This window comes from Salmo trutta, chromosome 1, assembly GCF_901001165.1.
Source record: "Salmo trutta chromosome 1, fSalTru1.1, whole genome shotgun sequence".
In the NCBI taxonomy this organism is placed as follows: Eukaryota; Metazoa; Chordata; class Actinopteri; order Salmoniformes; family Salmonidae; genus Salmo; species Salmo trutta.
Genome location: NC_042957.1, coordinates 75,965,038 through 75,991,699, shown reverse-complemented (window position 1 = coordinate 75,991,699; position 26,662 = coordinate 75,965,038). Strand labels below are relative to the sequence as shown.

The window sequence follows — 26,662 nt, the reverse complement described above, 5'->3', positions numbered from 1 at the left end:
GGGCTGCCCACCTCATCACTATAGGACTTGCCCACCTCATCACTATAGGACCTGTTGGGCTGCCCACCTCATCACTATAGGACCTGTATGGTTGTCCACCTCATTACTATAGGACCTGTAGGGCTGCCCACCTCATCACTATAGGACCTGTAGGGCTGCCCACCTCATCACTATAGGACCTGTAGGGCTGCCCACCTCATCACTATAGGACCTGTTGGGCTGCCCACCTCATCACTATAGGACCTATTGGGCTGCCCACCTCATCATCACTATAGGACCTGTAGGGCTGCCCACCTCATCACTATAGGACCTGTAGGGCTGCCCACCTCATCACTATAGGATCTGTTGGGCTGCCCAGCTCATCACTATATGACCTGTTGGGCTGCCCACCTCATCACTATAGGACCTGCCCACCTCATCACTATAGGACCTGTAGGGCTGCCCACCTCATCATCACTATAGGACCTGTAGGGCTGCCCACCTCATCATCACTATAGGACCTGTAAGGCTGCCCACCTCATCACTATTGGACCAGCCACCTCATCACTATAGGACCTGTAGGGCTGCCCACCTCATCACTATAGGACCTGTAGGGCTGCCCACCTCATCATCACTATAGGACCTGTAGGGCTGCCCACCTAATCACTATAGGACCTGTAGGGCTGCCCACCTCATCACTATAGGATCTGTTGGGCTGCCCAGCTCATCACTATAGGACCTGTTGGGCTGCCCACCTCATCACTATAGGATCTGTTGGGCTGCCCACCTCATCGCTATAAGACCTGTTGGGCTGCCCACCTCATCACTATAGGACCTGCCCACTTCATCACTATAGGACCTGTTGGGCTGCCCACCTCATCACTATAGGACCTGTTGGGCTGCCCACCTCATCACTATAGGATCTGTTGGGCTGCCCACCTCATCGCTATAAGACCTGTTGGGCTGCCCACCTCATCACTATAAGACCTGTTGGGGTGCCCACCTCATCACAATAGGACCTGTTGGGGTGCCCACCTCATCACTATAGGACCTGTTGGGCTGCCCACCTCATCACTATAGAACCTGTAGGGCTGCCCACCTCATCACTATAGGACCTGCCCACCTCATCACTATAGGATCTGTTGGTTCCAATTATAGGCTAATATCTTATAGCAATATGCTTTATTGTTTTTGTAAAGTATTCAGTATTTGGAGTAACAGTTGTTTATTCAGGTAATGACATTCCCCACGTTAAAGCATTACTAGACACTGTGTTAATAGGAACATCTTCCTAATATTAAGTCGCAGCCCTTTGAATGGATCGCAATCCATGTCTCAATTGTTTCAAGGCTTAAAAAAATCCAGAGGCATCTGCTAAACATGTGTATGTGACAAATAGAATGTGTTTTGATGTGATGTTTTGCAGTATACAGACACCCACTAGTGAAGGAATGTTATTAGAATGAAGGGCCTCTGACTCTTCAACAACAACACCTCCATTGGTTGGTTAGTTACCCTGGGTTACCATCTATCTCAGACCGTGAAGTCCAAGGTGAATCTGATCAAAAACTTAATCACATTTGGAGTGGCAACTTGATTTTTTTGTTCCAACCAAGCCTCTTAGTTTAATTAGGTGATAAAGTCAGTTCTTAGTCATTGGAATTTGCCACAGTAAGAGACATTCATCTTCGATTCTATATGAAGTGAATGATCACATCCATAGTAATATAATCTAGTAATTGTATTTCTATGGTCACATCAACAGTGTTCTTATTAGTTATGGACTAATAAGAGACGGAGAGCGAGCATAGAGAGAGCAGAGAGATGGAGACAGAGCAGAGAGAGAGCAGAGAGATGGAGACAGAGCAGAGAGAGAGATGAGAGATTGAGAGAGAGAGATTGAGAGAGATGGAGAGAGAGTGAGACGGAAAGAGAGCAGAGACAGAGAGAGAGAGCAGAGAGGGAAGATGGACGAAGACGGAGAGAGAGCAGAGAAAGAGAGATCAGAGCGCGCTCCATTGGCCTGCCCTACATCCTCAGGTTTTCATAATGCCCAATGAAAGAGAACAACAAACGATTCCTCCTCCCAATGAAAGAGAAAAACAAATGATTCCTCCTCCCAATGAAAGAGAACAACAAATGATTCCCCCTCCCAATGAAAGAGAACAACAAATGATTCCTCCTCCCAATGAAAGAGAACAACAAATGATTCCTCCTCCCAATGAAAGAGAACAACAAATGATTCCTCCTCCCAATGAAAGAGAACAACAAATGATTCCTCCTCCCAATAAAAGAGAACAACAAATGATTCCTCCTCCCAATGAAAGAGAACAACAAATGATTCCTCCTCCCAATGAAAGAGAACAACAAATTATTCCTCCTCCCAATGAAAGAGAACAACAAATGATTCCTCCTCTGAATGAAAGAGAACATCAAATTATTCCCAAAGTGCTTGATTGAGTTGGCACTTTGTTGAGCTTAATCTTGTGACAGAGCTCTAAGTGCTGAAGGTAATTGAGTTATTTAGCTGATAACATTCCAGGGGGGGGCCAGCCCAGCTCTGATTGGTCTCTCTTACACCAAACCTATCGTAGTGCTAAGCGTTATGGCATGATGCTGTTCAGCCTGACCAAGGAGCGCTGTGTGAACTCTTGCATGTCTGGGCTCTGAACGGTTCTCTTTCCTATGGAAACGTGACTTCATTTACATTTTAAAGCTCACACAATTCAGCAACCTAACCCCCTGTAGGAAATACTATCTTAGTATTATTATATGAAATGTGTTAACCCTTCACTGTCTGGAGCCAGAATGCAAACGTGACTTTGTGTTGTAACTTACCAGGATCACAGAGCATTCAGCTTGCTACCCATATAGGAAATACTATCTTATCTTATTTTGAAATGCATAATAAAATGTTTATTTAACCAACAAGTGCTGCGTGAAACCTTTTCTGTCTGGGTTCTGGGTGGCTTTCACCTTTCCTCAGTACAGCTAGTCTAGTAAAACCTCTACTATTGTTGTGATATAACTAAACAGGCTCACAGCTTTCAGTTAACTGCTCCTGTAGGAAATAAAATACAACTATAATATTTGAGCCTGGACTTTTGGGCGAATATCAGTTTCCGTTTTCTACAGCCAAGCTAACCTGGAACCTTGGTCATGTAACTTTGGGAATGTGTTTTATGGTGTTTATTTAAGTAAGCATTTCACTGTGAATTGTACACCTGTTTGATTTGGTTTCTGTAGTTGTCCATGTGGTTGCTGTAATAGGGGAAAACCCTAGTGACACTAAACACCTTAATGACCTCCATCCTCCACCTCTCAGCTACTTACTTTCTCCACAAGGGCCTGTGTGACTGGACGCTCTGTTCTGCTCTTAAATGCGGTCCTGTTCTTGTTAATGTGATTTGGGAATGTGGTTTGGTTTCCTGTACAAGGTTATTTTCAGATGTGGTCTTCCATAAATCAACAAGCTCAATAACAGTCGTTTGTCTGATGTAGCTCCTCTCATCTGGTGGCTGAGTTGTTGGACAGGAGACTTCTATTGAAAGATGTTTGAACGTTGACTTGGAGGGAAACAGTGTCCTTGATTTGCTATAGCTAGTAGGGTTTAGTGCTGGGCTGGAACAAAAGTGTGCCATGCCCGTTGCAGCCCCCAGGACTAGTGCCCCCGGATAGCCTGTTGTTTTTATGTTGTCTAATGGTTTTATTATAACCCGAAGACTTTAATCCAATAGCCTGTCTTTTTATTTCTCTGTCCTTTGTTTTATGAGTCACAGGGTTTTTATGATTAGATGATGTCACCGGACAGTTTCATGTTATATCATATGTTATTCCATTATATTACCTGTTATCATTCTATTACCTTCTCTAATTGGATATATCATTCAGATCATTCAACCAGGCCTAACATGTTAGATGGTATGGGTGGAGGTAGTGCCTGTTGGATCTGTAAGGGAATTCAGCCCTATGTTCATACAAGACACCACAGGAAACTTATTTGATCAGAGGTTAGTTTGTTTAATAAGGATTGCAACCCGGAGTATACACTTGCAGCAATTTGCAAGCAAGACACTCAGTTCTCAAGATGGTGTTTTCCCTTTTTATCCCCTACTATGGTTCACCCCACCCAGGGTGACACCCCTTAATTATAATACAATATAAACTAATAAGTAATAGTTGCTAATACAAAGATGTTTCTGCTAGGTGGAGTTCAGTTTATTGTTATTTGCAGTTAGTTTCCCAATCCTTCTTCCTCCGATTGCTATCATGTGCTAGCAGAAGTAAGACTGGAGCATAGTATCAACAGGAACTGAAAGTATAGTTTCAACAAGCAGGCATATGACTTATGTACAGTTGACCTCTTCATGCACTTGCAAAGTCTACCACTGATTCTTAATCTGAAGCTGAAGCAAAACATTAATCATTGTACTTTTGTAATCACAGGTAGAATTGTAATGTACAGATATTATAACATTCCTTTCAGATCATTCAACCAAGCCTAACATGTTAGATGATATGGGTAGAGGTAGTGACTGTTGGATCATTGAGTCAGAGTATGTAAGCGGAGTGGAGCTGGAGCGAGGAGAAAAGTGGAGCTGGAGGGAGGAGTGGAGTGGAGCTGGAGCGAGGAGTGGAGTGGAGCTGGACTGAGGAGAAAAGTGGAGCTGGAGCGAGGAGCGGAGCTGGAGCGAGGAGTGGAGTGGAGCTGGACTGAGGAGAAAAGCGGAGCTGGAGCGAAGAGTGGAGCGGAGCTGGAGCAAGGAGTGGAGCGGAGCTGGAGTGAGGAGCGGAGTGGAGCTGGAGGGAGGAGCGGAGTGGAGCTGGAGTGAGGAGCGGAGTGGAGCTGGAGTGAGGAGTGGAGCGGAGTGGAGCTGGAGCGAGGAGTGGAGCTGGAGTGAGGAGTGGAGCTGGAGTGAGGAGCGGAGCTGGAGCAAGGAGCGGAGTGGAGCTGGACTGAGGAGCGGAGTGGAGCTGGAGTGAGGAGCGGAGTGGAGCTGGAGGGAGGAGCGGAGTGGAGCTGGAGCGAGGAGAAAAGTGGAGCTGGAGCAAGGAGTGGAGTGGAGCTGGACTGAGGAGAAAAGTGGAGCTGGAGCGAGGAGCGGAGCTGGAGCGAGGAGTGGAGTGGAGCTGGACTGAGGAGAAAAGCGGAGCTGGAGCGAGGAGTGGAGTGGAGTGGAGCTGGAGTGAGGAGCGAGTGGAGCTGGAGGGAGGAGTGGAGCGGAGTGGAGCTGGAGCGAGGAGTGGAGCTGGAGTGAGGAGCGGAGCTGGAGCGAGGAGCGAAGTGGAGCTGGACTGAGGAGCGGAGTGGAGCTGGAGGGAGGAGCGGAGTGGAGCTGGAGGGAGGAGCGGAGTGGAGCTGGAGGGAGGAGCGGAGCGGAGTAGAGCTGGAGTGAGGAGCGGAGTGGAGTGGAGCTGGACTGAGGAGCGGAGTGGAGCTGGAGTGAGGAGCGGAGTGGAGCTGGAGGGAGGAGCGGAGTGGAGCTGGAGGGAGGAGCGGAGTGGAGCTGGAGGGAGGAGCGGAGTGGAGCTGGAGTGAGGAGCGGAGTGGAGTAGAGCTGGAGGGAGGAGCGGAGTGGAGTAGAGCTGGAGGGAGGAGCGGAGTGGAGTAGAGCTGGAGGGAGGAGCGGAGTGTGCCCAATTTGACTGGAGCGCAGAGCTCTTCTCACCCGCTCCAGTAGCGCTCAGTTCACCAGCTCAGGGCATGCCCGGCCCAGCATGCATTTGTGTGCTGCTATAGCCCCTTGGTTTAGCTACGTTTTTGGAGTTTGCTAAATATTTTCATAAAGAAACTGAAAAAACACACAGGTGCTAAATCAAGGTGACTTACAAAGATGAGGACCAAGAGCAAGAGAGGAAGTGAGGTGATGTAGTGGTGTCACGGATCCCTCCAGAGCTTTCATTACGCACACCTGCCCCCTATTCCCACTGATTGTATTTGTATATATGTGCCCTTTGGTTTCCATTGGGCTGTAGATTATTGTTACTATGTCTGTTGGTGTGTGTGAGTGCCTGTGCTGTGTGTTTTGGCTTCCGTGCCCTTGTGGATTGTTCAGATGATTACGGGTCTCGTCCTGTGTGTTAATCATTGTGCGCGTGTGTTATTTATTCAAGGTACTCCTCGCTCTTTTGTTTTGGGTTTCTACCCAGTGTTTTGTTACATGTTTGTTTGGTCTTCGTCCCCGTGCCTTTACACGGCACGCCGTAATTTAGGCTTAATTTAAAAAACTATTACGCATTCCTGTGCCTGTCTCCCGATCCTTCATGCCAACGTGGCAAGTATCCACAACTAAAAATTCATTGTGGAATCTGAAAAGACACGTATCCTGAAAGCATGATGGAATACTTACTACCTGCACATGTTAAAAGAAAGGAATGAGGTGTGTAGATAACTGTGTCATTGTAGCAAAGTATTTATTTACAAAAAATCTGATCTCTTAAAAGTTTAATACATTTTTGTTTATTATTTATACAATAGGCCGTAATTGATTGTGCCTCAATAGGCCTGGCGTATTTCCATTTTCAAGGAGCTTTCCGTTTTGATTGGGTTATTTAGCCTAAAAACCTTTAGGCCTACCTACTGTATGGAAAAAATAAATAAACTATCTCTGCCCAGCCTGGGGTGTTTATCATCCCCATTGGCCCTGCCAGTGTAGAGAGGATAGTCTGCTGCTGGCCTGCTCTCCACAAACCATTGCATGAGCATGAAGCCACAGACTGGCCAAACTGATGTTTCTAAAAATGAATTCAAAGGGACTGTAGACTGAGCCTAATAAGGCATTTTTCTTTTAATTTGTATTTAATTCTAAATAAGTCACAACTTATAGACTATAATGATTTAATACAACTAAATGTTATTTAAATGCTGAGAGCTTTATGTCCCTACCAGCCTATTGTGTCCCACTCGCAAATGCTTCATAATGTATTTCGTTGTAGGTTATAGCCTTGAAATAGTGCACTACTTTAGAACAGAGCCCTATGGCCAATGGCACCCTATTCCCTATACAGTGCACTACTTTAGACCAGAGCCCTGTGTACACTATATAGGAAATGGGTTGGCATTTGGGATGCAAACAGAGATCCTCATGCAGGAAATACAGAAATCTGCACCCGACACAACGAAGTGGCTAAGGTGCAGTTAGATAAGTGACTTCCTCTCACTCTCTCTGACGAAGGTGTGACCGAACGCTTAGCAAATAAATGACTATCATTTATGGATCTAAGTATGCTGAGGCGTCTTCCTTCAGTAGAGATCTTAGTGCAGCTTTTGTATGCAGATCTGAGAGATAGAGAGAGAGAGAGAGAGGGAAAGAGAGAGAGGGAGAGAGAGAGGGAGAGAGAGAGAGGGATAGAGAGACGGAGAGAGAGGGATAGAGAGACGGAGAGAGAGCGAGACGGAGAGAGAGAGTGAGAGAGAGTGACGGAGAGTGACAGAGAGAGATGGCGAGAGAGCAGAGAGAGACGGAGAGTGAGAGAGCGCTGGAGCACGTGGAGCAGAGAGAGACGGAGAGAGAGCGCTGGAGCACGTGGTCTAGCAGTGTGTGTAGTGGAGAACAGTAATGCTATCAGGGTATAAATTGTATTTCATAAAGCCTGCATGTGCTGGGTTTGATCTTTTGGGACTATTCCATTTGTTACATTGTGCCAACGAGGCAATCCCGATCAAGTACACCTGGAAGAAAACAACCACTTTGAAGTCATGTGTGTAGCAGCAGCACTGTAACTCTATAGCTCAGTGTTATTTAACCCTGGTCCTGGGGACACAGAGGGGGGCACTTTTTACACACCTGATTCCACTAACTCATCATCAAACCTTTGACTCGTGGAATTACGTGGGACAATGCTAGGGCATGCTGGAGAAATGGATGGTAGAGATACAGGACCATCCTAGTCTCAGGGTTCGGGAGTAATGGATGGTAGAGATACAGGACCATCCTAGTCTCAGGGTTCTGGAGTAATGGATGGGAGAGATACAGGACCATCCTAGTCTCAGGGTTCTGGAGTAATGGATGGGAGAGATACAGGACCATCCTAGTCTCAGGGTTCTGGAGTAATGGATGGGAGAGATACTGGACCATCCTAGTCTCAGGGTTCTGGAGTAATGGATGGGAGAGATACAGGACCGTCCTAGTCTCAGGGTTCTGGAGTAATGGATGGGAGAGATACAGGACCATCCTAGTGTCAGGGTTCTGGAGTAATGGATGGGAGAGATACAGGACCATCCTAGTCTCAGGGTTCTGGACTAATGGACGGTAGAGATACAGGACCATCCTAGTCTCAGGGTTCTGGAGTCATGGATGGTAGAGATACAGGACCATCCTAGTCTCAGGGTTCTGGACTAATGGATGGTGGAGATACAGGACCGTCCTAGTCTCAGGGTTCTGGAGTAATGGATGGTAGAGATACAGGACCATCCTAGTCTCAGGGTTCTGGAGTAATGGATGGTGGAGATACAGATACAGACTCTGGTACCAATCATGGTTATGATGCTTCAGAGACAGGGTGCACAGTGGTACATACTCCCTCTCTCTCTCTCTCTCTCTCTCTCACACACACACACACACACACACACACACACACACACACACACACACACACTTACAGGATGTGTTTCCGTCATAACACCTCTCCCACTCCCCACCTCCCTCCCTCTAGCTCTCTGGTGGGGCGTGATAAGAGTATGCTTGCTCTGTCCATCTGGCCGCCTGCATCTGTTTGAAGATGTCTTATATTCATTCTGTGGTGTGGACTATAATATAATGCTTTTATTGCAGCAGGTGGTGATACTCCACAAGTGGTTCATTGAACGTATTAAACCAGAAATGTAGGCATTTACATCAGAAGTGAAGTGTTCTACCTAGTAACAATGATTTAAATGTGTTGAATCACAAATTTCTCTGCTCTGCTACTCTCCCTCACTCTGTATTCCTGGGCCAGACTCAAGAACATTGGCAGTTAGTTAGTGACCAGACTCTAGAACATTGGCAGTTAGTTAGTGACCAGACTCTAGAACATTGGCAGTTAGTTAGTGACCAGACTCTAGAACATTGGCAGTTAGTTAGTGACCAGACTCTAGAACATTGGCAGTTAGTTAGTGACCAGACTCTAGAACATTGGCAGTTAGTTAGTGACCAGACTCTAGAACATTGGCAGTTAGTTAGTGACCAGACTCTAGAACATCGGCAGTTAGTTAGTGACCAGACTAGAACATTGGCAGCTAGTGAATGACTGAAGGTCAGTGTGTATACAGGGTGGGATGGGGGTTGGTGCACCATGACAGAGATCCTGGTCTGCTCTGTCCAATACAATGATTGATGACTCACATCCTCAGGGGCACAGAACCTCCCTAAAACCTGTCCCAGTGTGTCTAACCTGTGACCTCTAACAGAATGACCTCACTGGTACCAGATGTGATGGACGAGTATCATTATTAATGGGGAACTTGAGTACAGGTCTACTGGGAGGTAGCAGCATGGTACTGTCTAGGCAAACGTGTCCTGTTACAGCACAGCCTAAAGGAACGTTGAGAATGCATGGTGCCAGACAGGTTTCTGTCTGTGTCTAGTCCCATGGGGCTGTGCTGTTTGGGATTTGGGTTGATTTAACACTTTGACACGTACGAACACACAAGTGTGATCATTCAACAGTGGTCTCTGCAGTGTTCACTCAAACCGGTGTGATTAGAACACTTATTTCGTTTTTACAACTTGATTGGAGTCCACTTATGGCCAATTCAGTTGACTGGACATGATGATTAGGAAAGGCACACACCTGTCTATATGAGGTCCCACAGTTGACAATGTATGTCAGAGCAGGTTCCCAATTAGAGGCAGCTGGTAATCGTTGCCTCTAATTGGGGATCATATTTAGGTAGCCCTTTTTCCCATCTGCGTTTGTGGGATATTGTTTTGTGCATGTGGCACCACTTACTTCACGTTTCGTTGTTTGTTTTGTTGTTTTTTGGTAAAGTTTCACTTTTAATAAATATGTGGAACTGAACACACGCTGCGCCTTGGTCCGTCCTTTACGACGAACGTGACAGAATATCCCACTACACAAGGACCAAACAGCGTGCCATGGAGGATAAAGTGAGTTGGACATGAGAAGAGATAATGGGAGGATGCGAGACCCTTCCTTGGCGGGAATCGCAGAGGAATCTCGAGGGACAGCGACGACGCCGGGTTCCGAGGCCACAGAAACCCCAATATTTTTTTTGGGGGGGGCACAAGGGGCGGTCGGCTGAGCAACGGAGAGTGCCAGAGCCCGAATGGGAGTCGGTGGAGGAGTTCAATGAGGGATACTGGAGAGAGGTGTTAGCGAGGAGTATGCTGCAGCGCAGACGTGCTGAAGTGCGTGTCACCAGTTCAGTGCCACCTGTGCCAACTCCACGCACCAGGCCTCCGGTGTGCCTCCCCAGTCCGGTACGTCCTGTGCCAGCTCCCCGCGCTCGCCCTGAAGTGCGTGTCACCAGTCCGGTGCCACCTGTGCCGTCTCCAAGCACCAGGCCTCCAGTGCGCCTTCCCAGTCTGGTACGTCCTGTGCCAGCTCTCCGCACTCGCCCTGAAGTGCGTGTCACCAGTCCGGTGCCACCTGTGCCGGCTCCAAGCACCAGGCCTCCAGTGCGCCTTCCCAGTCTGGTACGTCCTGTGCCAGCTCTCCGAACTCGCCCTGAAGTGCGTGTCACCAGTCCGGTGCCACCTGTGCCGGCTCCACGCACCAGGCCTCCAGTGCGCCTCCCCAGTCCGGTACGTCCTGTGCCAGCTCCCCGCACTCGCCCTGAAGTGCGTATCAACAGTCCGGTGCCACCTGTACCGGCTCCACGCACTAGGCCTCCAGTGTGCATCCCCAGCCCGGAGCCTTCCTCTGCGCCGGTGCCCAGTCCAGGCACGGTGTCCAGTCCCGCTCCAAGGCCGGAGCCTTCCTCTGCCCCGGTGCCCAGTCCAGGCACGGCATCCAGTACCGCTCCATGGCCGGAGCCCTCCTCTGCGCCGGTGCCCAGTCCAGGCACGGCATCCAGTCCCGCTCCAAGGCTGGAGCCTTCCTCTGGGCGTCCAGTCCCGCTCCAAGGCCAGAGCCTTCCTCTGCGCCGGTGCCCAGTCCAGGCACGGTGTCCAGTCCCGCTCCAAGGCCAGAGCCTTCCTCTGTGCCGTTGCCCAGTCCAGGCACGGTGTCCAGTCCCGCTCCAAGGCCGGAGCCTTCCTCTGCCCCGGTGCCCAGTCCAGGCACAGCATCCAGTCCCGCTCCATGGCAGGAGCCTTCCTCTGCGCCGGTGCCCAGTCCAGGCACGGTGTCCAGGCCCAGCTCCATGGCCGGAGCCCTCCTCTGTGCCGGTGCCCAGTCCAGGCACGGCATCCAGTACGCTCCAAGGCCAGAGCCTTCCTCTGCGCCGATGCCCAGTCCAGGCACGCCGTTCAGCCCGGCGCCATGGCCGGATCCGGGGTCTGGGCAGGTGTTACGACCCGCATCAGAGCCGCCACCGCCACTAGTCACCACCCCCACCCTCCCCATTTGGTTTCAGGTTTTGCAGGGGGGGGGGGTACTGTCACACCCTGACCATAGAGAACCAAGGGAACCAGACGGTGTTGTAGGTCAGGGTATGACTAGGGGGTGTTCTAGTCGTTTGTATTTCTATGTTGGTGGTTTGTATGTTTCCCAATTAGAGGCAGCTGGTAATCGTTGCCTCTAATTGGGGATCATATTTAGGTAGCCCTTTTTCCCACCTGTGTTTGTTGGATATTGTTTTGTGTATGTGCATGTAGCACCACTTACTTCACATTTCGTTGTTTATTTTGTTGTTTTTTGGCAAAGTTTCACTTTTAAAATAAATATGTGGAACTCAACACACGCTGCGCCTTGGTCCGTCCTTTACGACGAACGTGCCAATTATGGGGTATTGTGATGTCATTAAGGGGTATTGTGTGTAGGTTGATGAGGGAAAAATGTATTTAATCTATTCTAGAATAAGGCTGTAATATAACAAAATGTGGAAAAGGGGAAGGGGTCTGAATACTTTCAGAATGCACTGTATATATGGTGTATCGGTACTGCTTCCCGTGCGGTAGCAGAGACAACCGCCTATGACTTGGGTGGCTAGAGTCTTTAACTGTTTCTGGGGCAGTTCCTCTGACACCGCCTGGTATAGAGGTCCTGGATGTCAGGGAGCTGGTCCCCAGTGATGAACTGGAGTCATTATCCATGTCAGAGCAGCCTGTCCATTCTGGGGTACAGGTCCTCTGACACCGCCTGGTATAGAGGTCCTGGATGGCAGGGAGCTGGGCCCCAGTGATGTACTGGAGTCATTATCCATGTCAGAGCTGCCTGTCCATTCTGGGGTACAGGTCCTCTGACACCGCCTGGTATAGAGGTCCTGGATGGCAGGGAGCTGGGCCCCAGTGATGTACTGGAGTCATTATCCATGTCAGAGCAGCATGTCCATTCTGGGGTACAGGTCCTCTGACACCCTTCTTACATCAGCTGATATCACAAAGTGCTGTACAGAAACCCAGCCTAAAACCCCAAACAGCAAGCAATGCAGGTGTAGAAGCACGGTGGCTAGGAAAAACTCCCTAGAAAGACCAAAACCTAGGAAGAAACCTAGAGAAGAACCAGGCTACGAGGGGTGGCCAGTCCTCTTCTGGCTGTGCCGGGTGGAGATTATAACAGCACATGGCCTAGATGTTCAAATGTTCATAAATGACCAGCATTGTCAAATAATAGTAATCATAGTAGTTGTCGAGGGTGCAACAAGTCAGTAACACAAGAGTAAGTGTCAGTTGGCTTTTTCATAGCCGATCTTTGAGAGTATCTCTACCGCTCCTGCTGTCTCTAGAGAGTTGAAAACAGCAGGTCTGGGACAGGTAGCACGTCCGGTGAATAGGTCAGGGTTCCAGCAGGTCTGGGATAGCGGGTCTGGGACAGGTAGCACGTCCGGTGAACAGGTCAGGGTTCCATAGCTGCAGGCAGAACAGTTGGAACTGGAGCAGCAGTACGGCCCGGTGAACTGGGGACAGCAAGGAGTCATCAAGCCAGGTTGTCCATTATGGGGTACAGGTCCTCTGGGCATAATGGCCCAAGTTGTCCTATTACAGAACAGTCAGTTTCAGCAAGGTGGCTCGGTAACCATGCCAGTTGCAGCTCAGCTTGGCTTGGCTCAGTAGTGTGAAACAGGGTATCAGAGTGTCCTGTACTTGAGAGAGATCGGTGTTTCCTCTACAGAGAAAGAGGATATATTTAACCAATGCGTCACAACGACACAATGACACATGATGCTAAGTGTGAAGTCTAGAGACGGGGTGAGGAGACAGATGAGCGGATGGAAGGAAAGAAGGAGGAGATATTGGAGGAAAGAGAGAAGGAAAGGCGAGAGCTATAATCACCCTTCAGAGACCTCTCTTCTTCCTATAGATAGCTGCAGTTTAATAGGCTGCATATGGCAGACAGGCAGCATTGTGGGATACATCTCAGTTCAATAGCACTCTCTTTGTGCCTTTGATTCCGCCGTTTTATTGGTTTGATTGAGTTACAGATGAAGATGAAACTAAGTGCCCCTCCCCTCAAATCTTTCCGCAACTATTTTGTAAAAGCAATTTTGTTTGATATTTGATTTGGGCCAAGATTTAGTTCCAATGTGAACATGAAGAAATTAAAAGTTTCTCTGTTTTTAATGTTTATTTCTTCTGTTGCAGCTCTGCTGTTGGAGTGGGTTTCTATGGTAACAGTCAGACCAATGACGGGGTGTACCAGCTGACCTACTCCCTCCACAATGCCAACCACACTCTGGGTGGCATCAACGGCTTGGTAAGATACCAGGACACAGCTCAGTAGAGCCCTGGACACTGGTACAGTTCACTATGGGCACAACTGTACCTGGAGGTCAGTGTGCGTAGCTTCCATTTTCGTGCAAGTCTCCCATTGAAATGTTGTTATTCAATATTCAATACAGCTAGTAGCTATTTGTCTTGAATAAACCCAGTCCTTCTAGCTACAATGTATGTTGTCATGGACTCTGTAAATATCACTGTAGTGGTATGTTGTTATGGACTCTGTAAATATCACTGTAGTGGTATGTTGTTATGGACTCTGTAAATATCACTGTAGTGGTATGTTGTTATGGACTCTGTAAATATCACTGTAGTGGTATGTTGTTATGGACTCTGTAAATATCACTGTAGTGGTATGTTGTTATGGACTCTGTAAATATCACTGTAGTGGTATGTTGTTATCCAGTTCGGTAAATAACAACTACAAGATTATTTTACACGCAACAAAGGGTTCCTTTGTTAATGGAGGGTGCATCATCTGTCCCAGTAAAATCACACGCCCCGGGGGGCCTCTATCCCCTTATGATCCCCCAGTCCTGGTAGGGGGTGACTGGTTTGGGGACTGGTGGTGGAGCCTGGTCCCTTCTGGTGGTGACCTGCTTCTAGCCCATGGGGTGATGGAATAGAAGTGGGGGTGTAGAGGGGGTGGATGGAATGGAAGTGGGGGGGTGTAGTGGGAGTGATGTGAGGTAACAGGGTGATGGAATAAAGGAGTGGTAGAGGGGTGAGGTGAGGTAACAGGGTGATGAATAGAGAAGTGGTAGAGGGGTGAGGTGCAGTAACAGGGTGATGAATAGAGAAGTGGTAGAGGGGTGAGGTGCAGTAACAGGGTGATGAATAGAGGAGTGGTAGAGGGGTGAGGTGCAGTAACAGGGTGATGAATAGAGAAGTGGTAGAGGGGTGAGGTGCAGTAACAGGGTGATGAATAGAGGAGTGGGGGAGGGGTGAGGTGCAGTAACAGGGTGATGAATAGAGGAGTGGTAGAGGGGTGAGGTGCAGTAACAGGGTGATGAATAGAGGAGTGGTAGAGGGGTGCAGTAACAGGGTGATGAATAGAGGAGTGGTAGAGGGGTGAGGTGCAGTAACAGGGTGATGAATAGAGAAGTGGTAGAGGGGTGAGGTGCAGTAACAGGGTGATGAATAGAGTGGTGAGGTGCAGTAACAGGGTGATGAATAGAGAAGTGGTAGAGGGGTGAGGTGCAGTAACAGGGTGATGAATAGAGGAGTGGTAGAGGGGTGAGGTGCAGTAACAGGGTGATGAATAGAGGAGTGGTAGAGGGGTGAGGTGCAGTAACAGGGTGATGAATAGAGGAGTGGTAGAGGGGTGAGGTGCAGTAACAGGGTGTTGAATAGAGGAGTGGTAGAGGGGTGAGGTGCAGTAACAGGGTGATGAATAGAGAAGTGGTAGAGGGGTGAGGTGCAGTAACAGGGTGATGAATAGAGGAGTGGTAGAGGGGTGAGGTGCAGTAACAGGGTGATGAATAGAGGAGTGGTAGAGGGGTGAGGTGCAGTAACAGGGTGATGAATAGAGGAGTGGTAGAGGGGTGAGGTGCAGTAACAGGGTGATGAATAGAGGAGTGGTAGAGGGGTGCAGTAACAGGGTGATGAATAGAGGAGTGGTAGAGGGTAGAGGTCGGCCGATTATGATTTTCATCGCCGATGCCGATTATTGGAGGCCCAAAAAAGCCGCTACCGATTAATTGGCCGATCTTTTTATTTATTTATTTGTAATAATGACAATTACAACAATACTGAATGAACACTTATTTTAACTTAATATAATACATAAATACTATCAATTTAGCCTTACATAAATAATGAAACATGTTCAATTTGGTTTAAATAATGCAAAAACGAAGTGTTGGAGAAGACTTAATTATAACATAATAACACACAGAAATACGAGCCTTTGGTCATTAATATGGTCAAATCCGGAAACTATCATTCCGAAAACGAAACGTTTATTATTTCAGTGAAATACGGAACCGTTCCGTATTTTATGTAACAGGTGGCATCCCTAAGTCTAAATATTCCTGTTACATTGCACATCCTTCAATGTTATGTCATAATTATGTACAATTCTGGCAAATTAATTACGGCCTTTGTTAGGAATAAATGGACTTCAACAGGTCGCAATGAGCCAGGCGGCCCAAACTACTGTATATACCCTGACTGCTTGCACGGAACGCAAGAGAAGTGACACAACTTCCCTAGTTATAAGAAATTCATGTTAGCAGGCAATATTAACTAAATATGCAGGTTTAAAAATATATACTTGTGTATTGATTTTAAAGAAAGGCATTGATGTTTATGGTTAGGTACATTGGTGCAACGACAGTGCTTTTTTCGCAAATGCGCTTGTTAAATCATCACCCGTTTGTCGAAGTAGGCTGTGATTCCATGAGAAATTAACAGGCACTGCATTGATTATATGCAACGCAGGACACGTTAGATAAACTAGTAATATCATCAACCATGTGTAGTTAACTAGTGATTATGTGAAGATTGATTGTTTTTTTATAAGTTTAATGCTAGCTAGAAACTTACCTTAGCTTCTTGCTGCCCTTGCATAACAGGTAGTCAGCCAGCCACGCAGGCTCCGTGTGGAGTGCAATGTAAGGCAGGTGGTTAGAGCGTTGAACTAGTAACCGGAAGGTTGCAAAAACGAATCCCCGAGGTGACAAGGTAAAAATCTGTTGTTCTGCCCCTAAACAAGGCAGTTAACCCCCGTTCCTAGGCCGTCATTGAAAAAAAGAATGTGTTCTTAATCTGACTTGCCTAGTTAAATAAAGGTGTATAAAAAAAACGGCAAATCGGTGTCCAAAAATACCGATTAACGATTGTTATAAAAACTTGAAATCGGCTCTAATTAATCGGCCATTCCGATTAATCGGTCGACCTCTAGTAGAGGGGTGAGGTGCAGTAACAGGGTGATGAATAGAGAAGTGGTAGAGGGGTGAGGTGCAGTAACAGGGTGATGAATAGAGGAGTGGTAGAGGGGTGAGGTGAGGTAACAGGGTGATGAATAGAGGAGTGGTAGAGGGGTGAGGTGCAGTAACAGGGTGATGAATAGAGGAGTGGTAGAGGGGTGAGGTGCAGTAACAGGGTGATGAATAGAGGAGTGGTAGAGGGGTGAGGTGCAGTAACAGGGTGATGAATAGAGGAGTGGTAGAGGGGTGAGGTGCAGTAACAGGGTGATGAATAGAGGAGTGGTAGAGGGGTGAGGTGCAGTAACAGGGTGATGAATAGAGGAGTGGTAGAGGGGTGAGGTGCAGTAACAGGGTGATGAATAGAGGAGTGGTAGAGGGGTGAAGTGCAGTAACAGGGTGATGAATAGAGGAGTGGTAGAGGGGTGAGGTGCAGTAACAGGGTGATGAATAGAGGAGTGGTAGAGGGGTGAGGTGCAGTAACAGAGGGTGAGGATAGGAGGGAGGGGTATGGAGTTAGGGGAGCAGGGGAGGGAGTGGAGGGGAAGGTCTGAGAAGGAGAAGGCAGAAAAGGAATCCATCACGCCTAATGAGACTGGGGAAGGGTGGGGTGGGGGTAGTGATGGAGGGTGAGTGGGAAGTAGAGGGTCTGTTAGATAGAAGGTAGTAACAGTCTGGGGTAGTAGAGGGTCTGTTAGACAGAAGGTAGTAACAGTCTGGGGTAGTAGAGGGTCTGTTAGATAGAAGGTAGTAACAGTCTGGGGTAGTAGAGGGTCTGTTAGAAGGTAGTAACAGTCTGGGGTAGTAGAGGGTCTGTTAGAAGGTAGTAACAGTCTGGGGTAGTAGAGGGTCTGTTAGACAGAAGGTAGTAACAGTCTGGGGTAGTAGAGGGTCTGTTAGACAGAATGTAGTAACAGTCTGGGGTAGTAGAGGATCTGTTAGACAGAAGGTAGTAACAGTCTGGGGTAGTAGAGGGTCTGTTAGACAGAAGGTAGTAACAGTCTGGGGTAGTAGAGGGTCTGTTAGTCAGAAGGTAGTAACAGTCTGGGGCAGTAGAGGGTCTGTTAGACAGAAGGTAGTAACAGTCTGGGGCAGTAGAGGGTCTGTTAGAAGGTAGTAACAGTCTGGGGCAGTAGAGGGTCTGTTAGAAGGTAGTAACAGTCTGGGGTAGTAGAGGGTCTGTTAGAAGGTAGTAACAGTCTGGGGCAGTAGAGGGTCTGTTAGAAGGTAGTAACAGTCTGGGGTAGTAGAGGGTCTGTTAGAAGGTAGTAACAGTCTGGGGTAGTAGAGGGTCTGTTAGAAGGTAGTAACAGTCTGGGGTAGTAGAGGGTCTGTTAGACAGAAGGTAGTAACAGTCTGGGGTAGTAGAGGGTCTGTTAGACAGAAGGTAGTAACAGTCTGGGGCAGTAGAGGGTCTGTTAGAAGGTAGTAACAGTCTGGGGCAGTAGAGGGTATGTTAGTCAGAAGGTAGTAACAGTCTGGGGTAGTAGAGGATCTGTTAGACAGAAGGTAGTAACAGTCTGGGGCAGTAGAGGGTCTGTTAGACAGGAAGTAGAACAGGGATTATCTCTCCATCTGTCTGTACTAATGGTGGTTCAGCTCCTTTCAGTGTTTCTTGACACATTACTCTCATAACTACCTCTAAACATCCAGGTTATACACATACACACACCACGCACGCACACACACAACGCACACCACACACACACGCATACCACGCACACACACCATTCACACCAATTACACACACACTCCAGATGCTCCAGATACTCAACTAGTCTTAAGAAGGCCAGTTTTCTTGCTTCTTTAAATCAGGACAACAGTTTTCAGCTGTGCTAACATAATTGCAAAAGGGTTTTCTAATGATCAATTTGCCTGATTGTAGTGAACAGTCCTCCAGGGAAACAAACAGAGACTTCCTTATTTAAACTAGAATAGGAAGTAGTAACTAACATGTTTTATAAATACCATTTGTGGCAGTGTAAATGCACTGAGGTACAGTAGAGTGATGGAAACTCCCCACAGTTCCTAAGATGTCTCCTCAAATGTTTCCCTATTCCAACCAGCTTATCTGGTTTGATGACGCTGAAGCGTGTTGTTTGGTCAAATCCCCCCTCTTAAATGAACAGTGGTTCTATCAGCTCTCTGTCTTGTGTCCCAAATGGCACTCTATTCCCTATATAGTGCACTACTTTTGACCAGCCTGGTCACTATATTGGGAATGGAGTGCCACTTGAGACACAACCTGTGTCTGTCACTGTGTGACTGTGCTGGCAGCCTCTTTTCTCTGTGACGAGAGACTGAGCTGAGAGCAGCCCAGGGGCCGTGCAGCCAGGGGCCACGCAGCCAGGGGCCACGCAGCCAGGGGCCACGCAGCCAGGGGCCACGCAGCCAGGGGCCACGCAGCCAGGGGGCACAGAGTGAAACAGGGCACAGGGCCACTGATGGTTTGGCGGCAGGCCTCGGCCCCATGTAAATAACCACTCTACTCTGGCAACTTGCTAGACTAGGCATTACCTGTGTTGTATTCAGAAGGTGGAAACGTTTTGAAACGGGAAGGTATTACCTGTCTCTCTAAGAAGACAGATATTCATGTTGTGTTACAAAACATTTTGGGACATCATGCCCCTTACTGAACAGGGCCCAAGACTATCAGTTCTAGTCTGTCAGATGCAGGGACGAACTGCAGACACAGATTCATACGTTACATTAATAGTTAGCCACACCTCCTTCTCTGACACACACCACTATGTGGTTATTTTTTGGGACTTCTTAATTTCTCTCATAAGTTCTCTGAAGGCCATTTGTTACCACTGTGTGCTGCTTAGAAATCAATGAGGAAGTAGGATAAATAAAGATTTTTTTGAGGTTGCATGACGTCAATGAAAAAGAACAATACGGTGTGACTGTGTCACGGTTGCCGTCGGGAATGGAGGACCAAAACGCAGCAGGAATGTGGATGCTCATCTTGTATTTTATTTTCAAACAAAGTGAACACCAAAATAACAAAAGAAGAACGAACGATCAACAAAACAGTCTTGTCAGGCATAGACACGCAAAACAAGAGACAATCTCCCACAAACACTAAACCAAACAATTACCCATATATAGGACTCTCAATCAGAGGCAACGAGAAACACCTGCCTCCAATTGAGAGTCCAGCACCCAAACCTAAACATAGAAAACCTAAACTAGACAACATGCAGAAATACAACCTAGAACAACTAACCTAGAACATACACCCAAAACCCAGGAACACATAAATCAAACACCCCTCTACAACACACACAAAACCCCCACCATACAAAACAAACATCCCTCTGCCACGTCCTGACCAAAATACTAAACAACTACTCCCTCTGCTGGTCAGGACATGACAGACTGTTATGGAATTTGATGAATTCTGGATATAATTTACAACAGAGAAGACCCCAGTTAGCTGGAGACTCATACCATATACAATATACACTGCTCAAAAAAATAAAGGGAACACTTAAACAACACATCCTAGATCTGAATGAAAGAAATAATCTTATTAAATACTTTTTTCTTTACATAGTTGAATGTGCTGACAACAAAATCACACAAAAATAATCAATGGAAATCCAATTTATCAACCCATGGAGGTCTGGATTTGGAGTCACACTCAAAATTAAAGTGGAAAACCACACTACAGGCTGATCCAACTTTGATGTAATGTCCTTAAAACAAGTCAAAATGAGGCTCAGTAGTGTGTGTGGCCTCCACATGCCTGTATGACCTCCCTACAACGCCTGGGCATGCTCCTGATGAGGTGGCGGATGGTCTCCTGAGGGATCTCCTCCCAGACCTGGACTAAAGCATCCGCCAACTCCTGGACAGTCTGTGGTGCAACGTGGCGTTGATGGATGGAGCGAGACATGATGTCCCAGATGTGCTCAATTGGATTCAGGTCTGGGGAACGGGCGGGCCAGTCCATAGCATCAATGCCTTCCTCTTGCAGGAACTGCTGACACACTTGAGCCACATGAGGTCTAGCATTGTCTTGCATTAGGAGAAACCCAGGGCCAACCGCACACAGCATATGGTCTCACAAGGAGTCTGAGGATCTCATCTCGGTACCTAATGGCAGTCAGGCTACCTCTGGCGAGCACATGGACGGCTGTGCGGCCCCCCAAAGAAATGCCACCCCACACCATGACTGACCCACCGCCAAACCGGTCATGCTGGAGGATGTTGCAGGCAGCAGAACGTTCTCCACGGCATCTCCAGACTCTGTCACATCTGTCACGTGCTCAGTGTGAACCTGCTTTCATCTGTGAAGAGCACAGGGCGCCAGTGGCAAATTTGCCAATCTTGGTGTTCTCTGGCAAATGCCAAACGTCCTGCACGGTGTTGGGCTGTAAGCACAACCCCCACCTGTGGACGTCGGGCCCTCATACCACCCTCATGGAGTCTGTTTCTTACCGTTTGAGCAGACACATGCCCATTTGTGGCCTGCTGGAGGTCATTTTGCAGGGCTCTGGCAGTGCTCATCCTGTTCCTCCTTGCACAAAGGCAGAGGTAGCGGTCCTGCTGCTGGGTTGTTGCCCTCCTACGGCCTCCTCCACGTCTCCTGATGTATTGGCCTGTCTCCTGGTAGTGCCTCCATGCTCTGGACACTACGCTGACAGACACAGCAAACCTTCTTGCCACAGCTCGCATTGATGTGCCATCCTGGATGATCTGCACTACCTGAGCCACTTGTGTAGGTTGTAGACTCCGTCTCATGCTACCACTAGAGTGAAAGCACCGCCAGCATTCAAAAGTGACCAAAACATCAGCCAGGAAGCATAGGAACTGAGAAGTGGTCTGTGGTCACCACCTGCATAACCACTCCTTTATTGGGGGTGTCTTGCTAATTGCCTATAATTTCCACCTGTTGTCTATTCCATTTGCACAACAGCATGTGAAATTTATTGTCAATCAGTGTTGCTTCCTAAGAGGACATTTTGATTTCACAGAAGTGTGATTGACTTGGAGTTACATTGTGTTGTTTAAGTGTTCCCTTTATTTTTTTGAGCAGTATATATCTCTTCTTTACAGTATGTCTATGAATACAGTGTCTCTCTGAATGTATAGTTTAGTTTATACAATTACAGTATGATCCAGAGATATGCTTCCACGTCTACTTCCAGACCAGGTAGACCTATAGGCTGTGAGGCTTCCACCTCTCCTTCCAGGCCAGGCAGACCAATAGGCTGTGAGGCTTCCCCCTCTCCTTCCAGGCCAGGCAGACCAATAGGCTGTGAGGCTTCCACCTCTCCTTCCAGACCAGGCAGACCAATAGGCTGTGAGGCTTCCACATCTCCTTCCAGGCCAGGTAGACCTATAGGCTGTGAGGCTTCCACATCTCCTTCCAGACCAGGCAGACCTATAGGCTGTGAGGCTTCCACCTCTCCTTCCAGACCAGGCAGACCTATAGGCTGTGAGGCTTCCACATCTCCTTCCAGGCCAGGCAGACCTATAGGCTGTGAGGCTTCCACCTCTCCTTCCAGACCAGGCAGACCTATAGGCTGTGAGGCTTCCACCTCTCCTTCCAGGCCAGGTAGACCTATAGGCTGTGAGGCTTCCACATCTCCTTCCAGACCAGGCAGACCTATAGGCTGTGAGGCTTCCACATCTCCTTCCAGACCAGGCAGACCTATAGGCTGTGAGGCTTCCACATCTCCTTCCAGACCAGGCAGACCTATAGGCTGTGAGGCTTCCACCTCTCCTTCCAGGCCAGGTAGACCTATAGGCTGTGAGGCTTCCACATCTCCTTCCAGACCAGGCAGACCTATAGGCTGTGAGGCTTCCACCTCTCCTTCCAGACCAGGCAGACCTATAGGCTGTGAGGCTTCCACATCTCCTTCCAGGCCAGGCAGACCAATAGGCTGTGAGGCTTCCACCTCTCCTTCCAGGCCAGGCAGACCTATAGGCTGTGAGGCTTCCCCCTCTCCTTCCAGGCCAGGTAGACCTATAGGCTGTGAGGCTTCCACCTCTCCTTCCAGACCAGGCAGACCTATAGGCTGTGAGGCTTCCACCTCTCCTTCCAGGCCAGGCAGACCAATAGGCTGTGAGGCTTCCATCTCTCCTTCCAGACCAGGCAGACCTATAGGCTGTGAGGCTTCCATCTCTCCTTCCAGACCAGGCAGACCTATAGGCTGTGAGGCTTCCACCTCTCCTTCCAGGCCAGGCAGACCAATACGCTGTGAGGCTTCCACATCTCCTTCCAGGCCAGGCAGACCTATAGGCTGTGAGGCTTCCACCTCTCCTTCCAGACCAGGCAGACCTATAGGCTGTGAGGCTTCCACCTCTCCTTCCAGGCCAGGTAGACCTATAGGCTGTGAGGCTTCCACATCTCCTTCCAGACCAGGCAGACCTATAGGCTGTGAGGCTTCCACATCTCCTTCCAGACCAGGCAGACCTATAGGCTGTGAGGCTTCCACATCTCCTTCCAGACCAGGCAGACCTATAGGCTGTGAGGCTTCCACCTCTCCTTCCAGGCCAGGCAGACCAATAGGCTGTGAGGCTTCCCCCTCTCCTTCCAGGCCAGGCAGACCAATAGGCTGTGAGGCTTCCACCTCTCCTTCCAGACCAGGCAGACCAATAGGCTGTGAGGCTTCCACATCTCCTTCCAGGCCAGGTAGACCTATAGGCTGTGAGGCTTCCACATCTCCTTCCAGACCAGGCAGACCTATAGGCTGTGAGGCTTCCACCTCTCCTTCCAGACCAGGCAGACCTATAGGCTGTGAGGCTTCCACATCTCCTTCCAGGCCAGGCAGACCTATAGGCTGTGAGGCTTCCACCTCTCCTTCCAGACCAGGCAGACCTATAGGCTGTGAGGCTTCCACATCTCCTTCCAGGCCAGGTAGACCTATAGGCTGTGAGGCTTCCACCTCTCCTTCCAGACCAGGCAGACCTATAGGCTGTGAGGCTTCCACCTCTCCTTCCAGGCCAGGCAGACCAATAGGCTGTGAGGCTTCCATCTCTCCTTCCAGACCAGGCAGACCTATAGGCTGTGAGGCTTCCATCTCTCCTTCCAGACCAGGCAGACCTATAGGCTGTGAGGCTTCCACCTCTCCTTCCAGGCCAGGCAGACCAATAGGCTGTGAGGCTTCCACATCTCCTTCCAGGCCAGGCAGACCTATAGGCTGTGAGGCTTCCACCTCTCCTTCCAGACCAGGCAGACCTATAGGCTCTGAGGCTTCCACCTCTCCTTCCAGGCCAGGTAGACCTATAGGCTGTGAGGCTTCCACATCTCCTTCCATACCAGGCAGACCTATAGGCTGTGAGGCTTCCACATCTCCTTCCAGACCAGGCAGACCTATAGGCTGTGAGGCTTCCACATCTCCTTCCAGACCAGGCAGACCTATAGGCTGTGAGGCTTCCACCTCTCCTTCCAGGCCAGGTAGACCTATAGGCTGTGAGGCTTCCACATCTCCTTCCAGACCAGGCAGACCTATAGGCTGTGAGGCTTCCACCTCTCCTTCCAGACCAGGCAGACCTATAGGCTGTGAGGCTTCCACATCTCCTTCCAGGCCAGGCAGACCAATAGGCTGTGAGGCTTCCACCTCTCCTTCCAGGCCAGGCAGACCTATAGGCTGTGAGGCTTCCCCCTCTCCTTCCAGGCCAGGTAGACCTATAGGCTGTGAGGCTTCCACCTCTCCTTCCAGACCAGGCAGACCTATAGGCTGTGAGGCTTCCACCTCTCCTTCCAGGCCAGGCAGACCAATAGGCTGTGAGGCTTCCATCTCTCCTTCCAGACCAGGCAGACCTATAGGCTGTGAGGCTTCCACCTCTCCTTCCAGGCCAGGCAGACCTATAGGCTGTGAGGCTTCCACATCTCCTTCCAGACCAGGCAGATCTATAGGCTGTGAGGCTTCCACCTCTCCTTCCAGGCCAGGCAGACCAATAGGCTGTGAGGCTTCCACCTCTCCTTCCAGGCCAGGCAGACCTATAGGCTGTGAGGCTTCCCCCTCTCCTTCCAGGCCAGGTAGACCTATAGGCTGTGAGGCTTCCACCTCTCCTTCCAGACCAGGCAGACCTATAGGCTGTGAGGCTTCCACCTCTCCTTCCAGGCCAGGCAGACCAATAGGCTGTGAGGCTTCCATCTCTCCTTCCAGACCAGGCAGACCTATAGGCTGTGAGGCTTCCACCTCTCCTTCCAGGCCAGGCAGACCTATAGGCTGTGAGGCTTCCACATCTCCTTCCAGACCAGGCAGATCTATAGGCTGTGAGGCTTCCACCTCTCCTTCCAGGCCAGGCAGACCTATAGGCTGTGAGGCTTCCACCTCTCCTTCCAGGCCAGGTAGACCTATAGGCTGTGAGGCTTCCACCTCTCCTTCCAGACCAGGCAGACCTGTAGGCTGTGAGGCTTCCACCTCTCCATCCAGGCCAGGCAGACCTATAGGCTGTCAGGATCCCACCTCTCCTTCCTGTTGGTCGGGCTAGGGTGAAAGATGAACGTTAGGCGGCAGGCGGTGGTGTGTGGTGGGGGCAGGGCATCAGAGCAGTTTCCTGGCAATCAGAGACCTTCCCTAGGGACCTGGGGAGGAGAGGAGGGTGTGTTACATAGTGTCCTTACTGTCTTACCACATAGCTGCGCTCACTGGCTCCATACTGTCCGGTTACTGTGTTCCAAGTGGTACTCTATTCCCTATGAATTTCACTACTGTTGACCTATACGGCGGGAACAATAGTACTATATACTGTATATACAGTACCAGTCAAAAGTTTAGACACACCTACTCAAGGGTTTTTCTTTATTTTTACTATTTTCTACATTGCGCTTGATGGTTTTTGCGACTGCACTTGAAGAAACTTTCTGTCTTAAAGTAATGATGGACTGTCGTTTCTCTTTGTTTATTTGAGCTGTTCTTGCCATAATATGGACTTGGTCTTTTACCAAATAGGGCTATCTTCTGTATACCCCACCTACCTTGTCACAACACAACTAATTGCCTCAAATGCATTAAGAAGGAAAGAAATTCCACAAATTAACAAGGCACACCTGTTAATTGAAATGCATTCCAGGTGACTACCTCATGAAGTTGGTTGAGAGAATGCCAAGCGTGTGCAAAGCTGTCATCAAGGCAAAGGGTGGCTACTTTGAAGAATCTAAAATTGATTTTGATTTGTTTAACACTTTCTTGGTTACTATGTTACGTTCCCCAGTTTCTGTTGTGGTTTGTGTATTATCATGTATGTATTTCAGGAGATGGATTCCTGAAATTCTCTACGAGCAGCTGATTGGTCAATCAACATTGATTGTTTGGAGAGCTGACCCCGCCCCCTCATCAGGACGCAGCTGTCTCCAATTACTAACTTCTTCTGAAGCTATATAAGCCCCAGTTCTGTTGCTCAGGAGGAGAGATGATTGCTGAGAGACAAGGCTAATGGCTGAGGGTTATAGCATGTTGGTTGTTTCTAAGAATTTTGGTATGTACTGTGTCCGTTGTTGCTGAGGGAGCTGATTGGTTGTGTGTGTCAATAGGATGCAGTGTTTTGATTATTGACTTACATTTGTGTAATTCTGTTTCATTTGTTCCCAGGGGGGAAGGGGAAGGCACCTAGGGAGTGCTTAGGCAAGAGGCCCGCGGGCATACATATACCCGTAGTAGTTTGCTGTCTATGCACACTAGGAAAGACCTGGGCGGACCATCCCCTGTATTTTTGGTTAGTGCACCAGGTGGTGCTAGATAGATAAGTAGTGGGTAGGCAGGTAAGGTAGGAGAGGGGGCTTTAATATTTACTTTCTTTGCTTTGGTTCCGTCCAGCCCCTTTTCCCAAACCTTACCACGTGAAGGAATAAATTCCCTGTTAACGGTATTCTCTGCCTATTCGTCATACTTGTTCACACCTACACTTCCCTACCTTATTCACAACAAGGAGAGTTAAGTTGTAGCAGGGTGTTGCGTTCCCTCTTTCTAGAGG

The 26,662-nt window shown here is 48.7% G+C and overlaps 1 protein-coding gene across 2 annotated transcripts in view; it reads left to right on the top strand.

Annotated features, from left to right (window-relative positions):
* LOC115208036 (protein tweety homolog 2-like) overlaps positions 1–26,662 on the top strand; it is an 88,643-nt gene that overhangs the window by 17,732 nt on the left and 44,249 nt on the right. For both annotated transcript variants that reach the window (XM_029775754.1, XM_029775764.1), the window contains exon 3: positions 13,665–13,776. In XM_029775754.1, the coding sequence (XP_029631614.1) occupies positions 13,665–13,776 (112 nt within the window). The remainder of the gene's footprint in view (positions 1–13,664; positions 13,777–26,662) is intronic.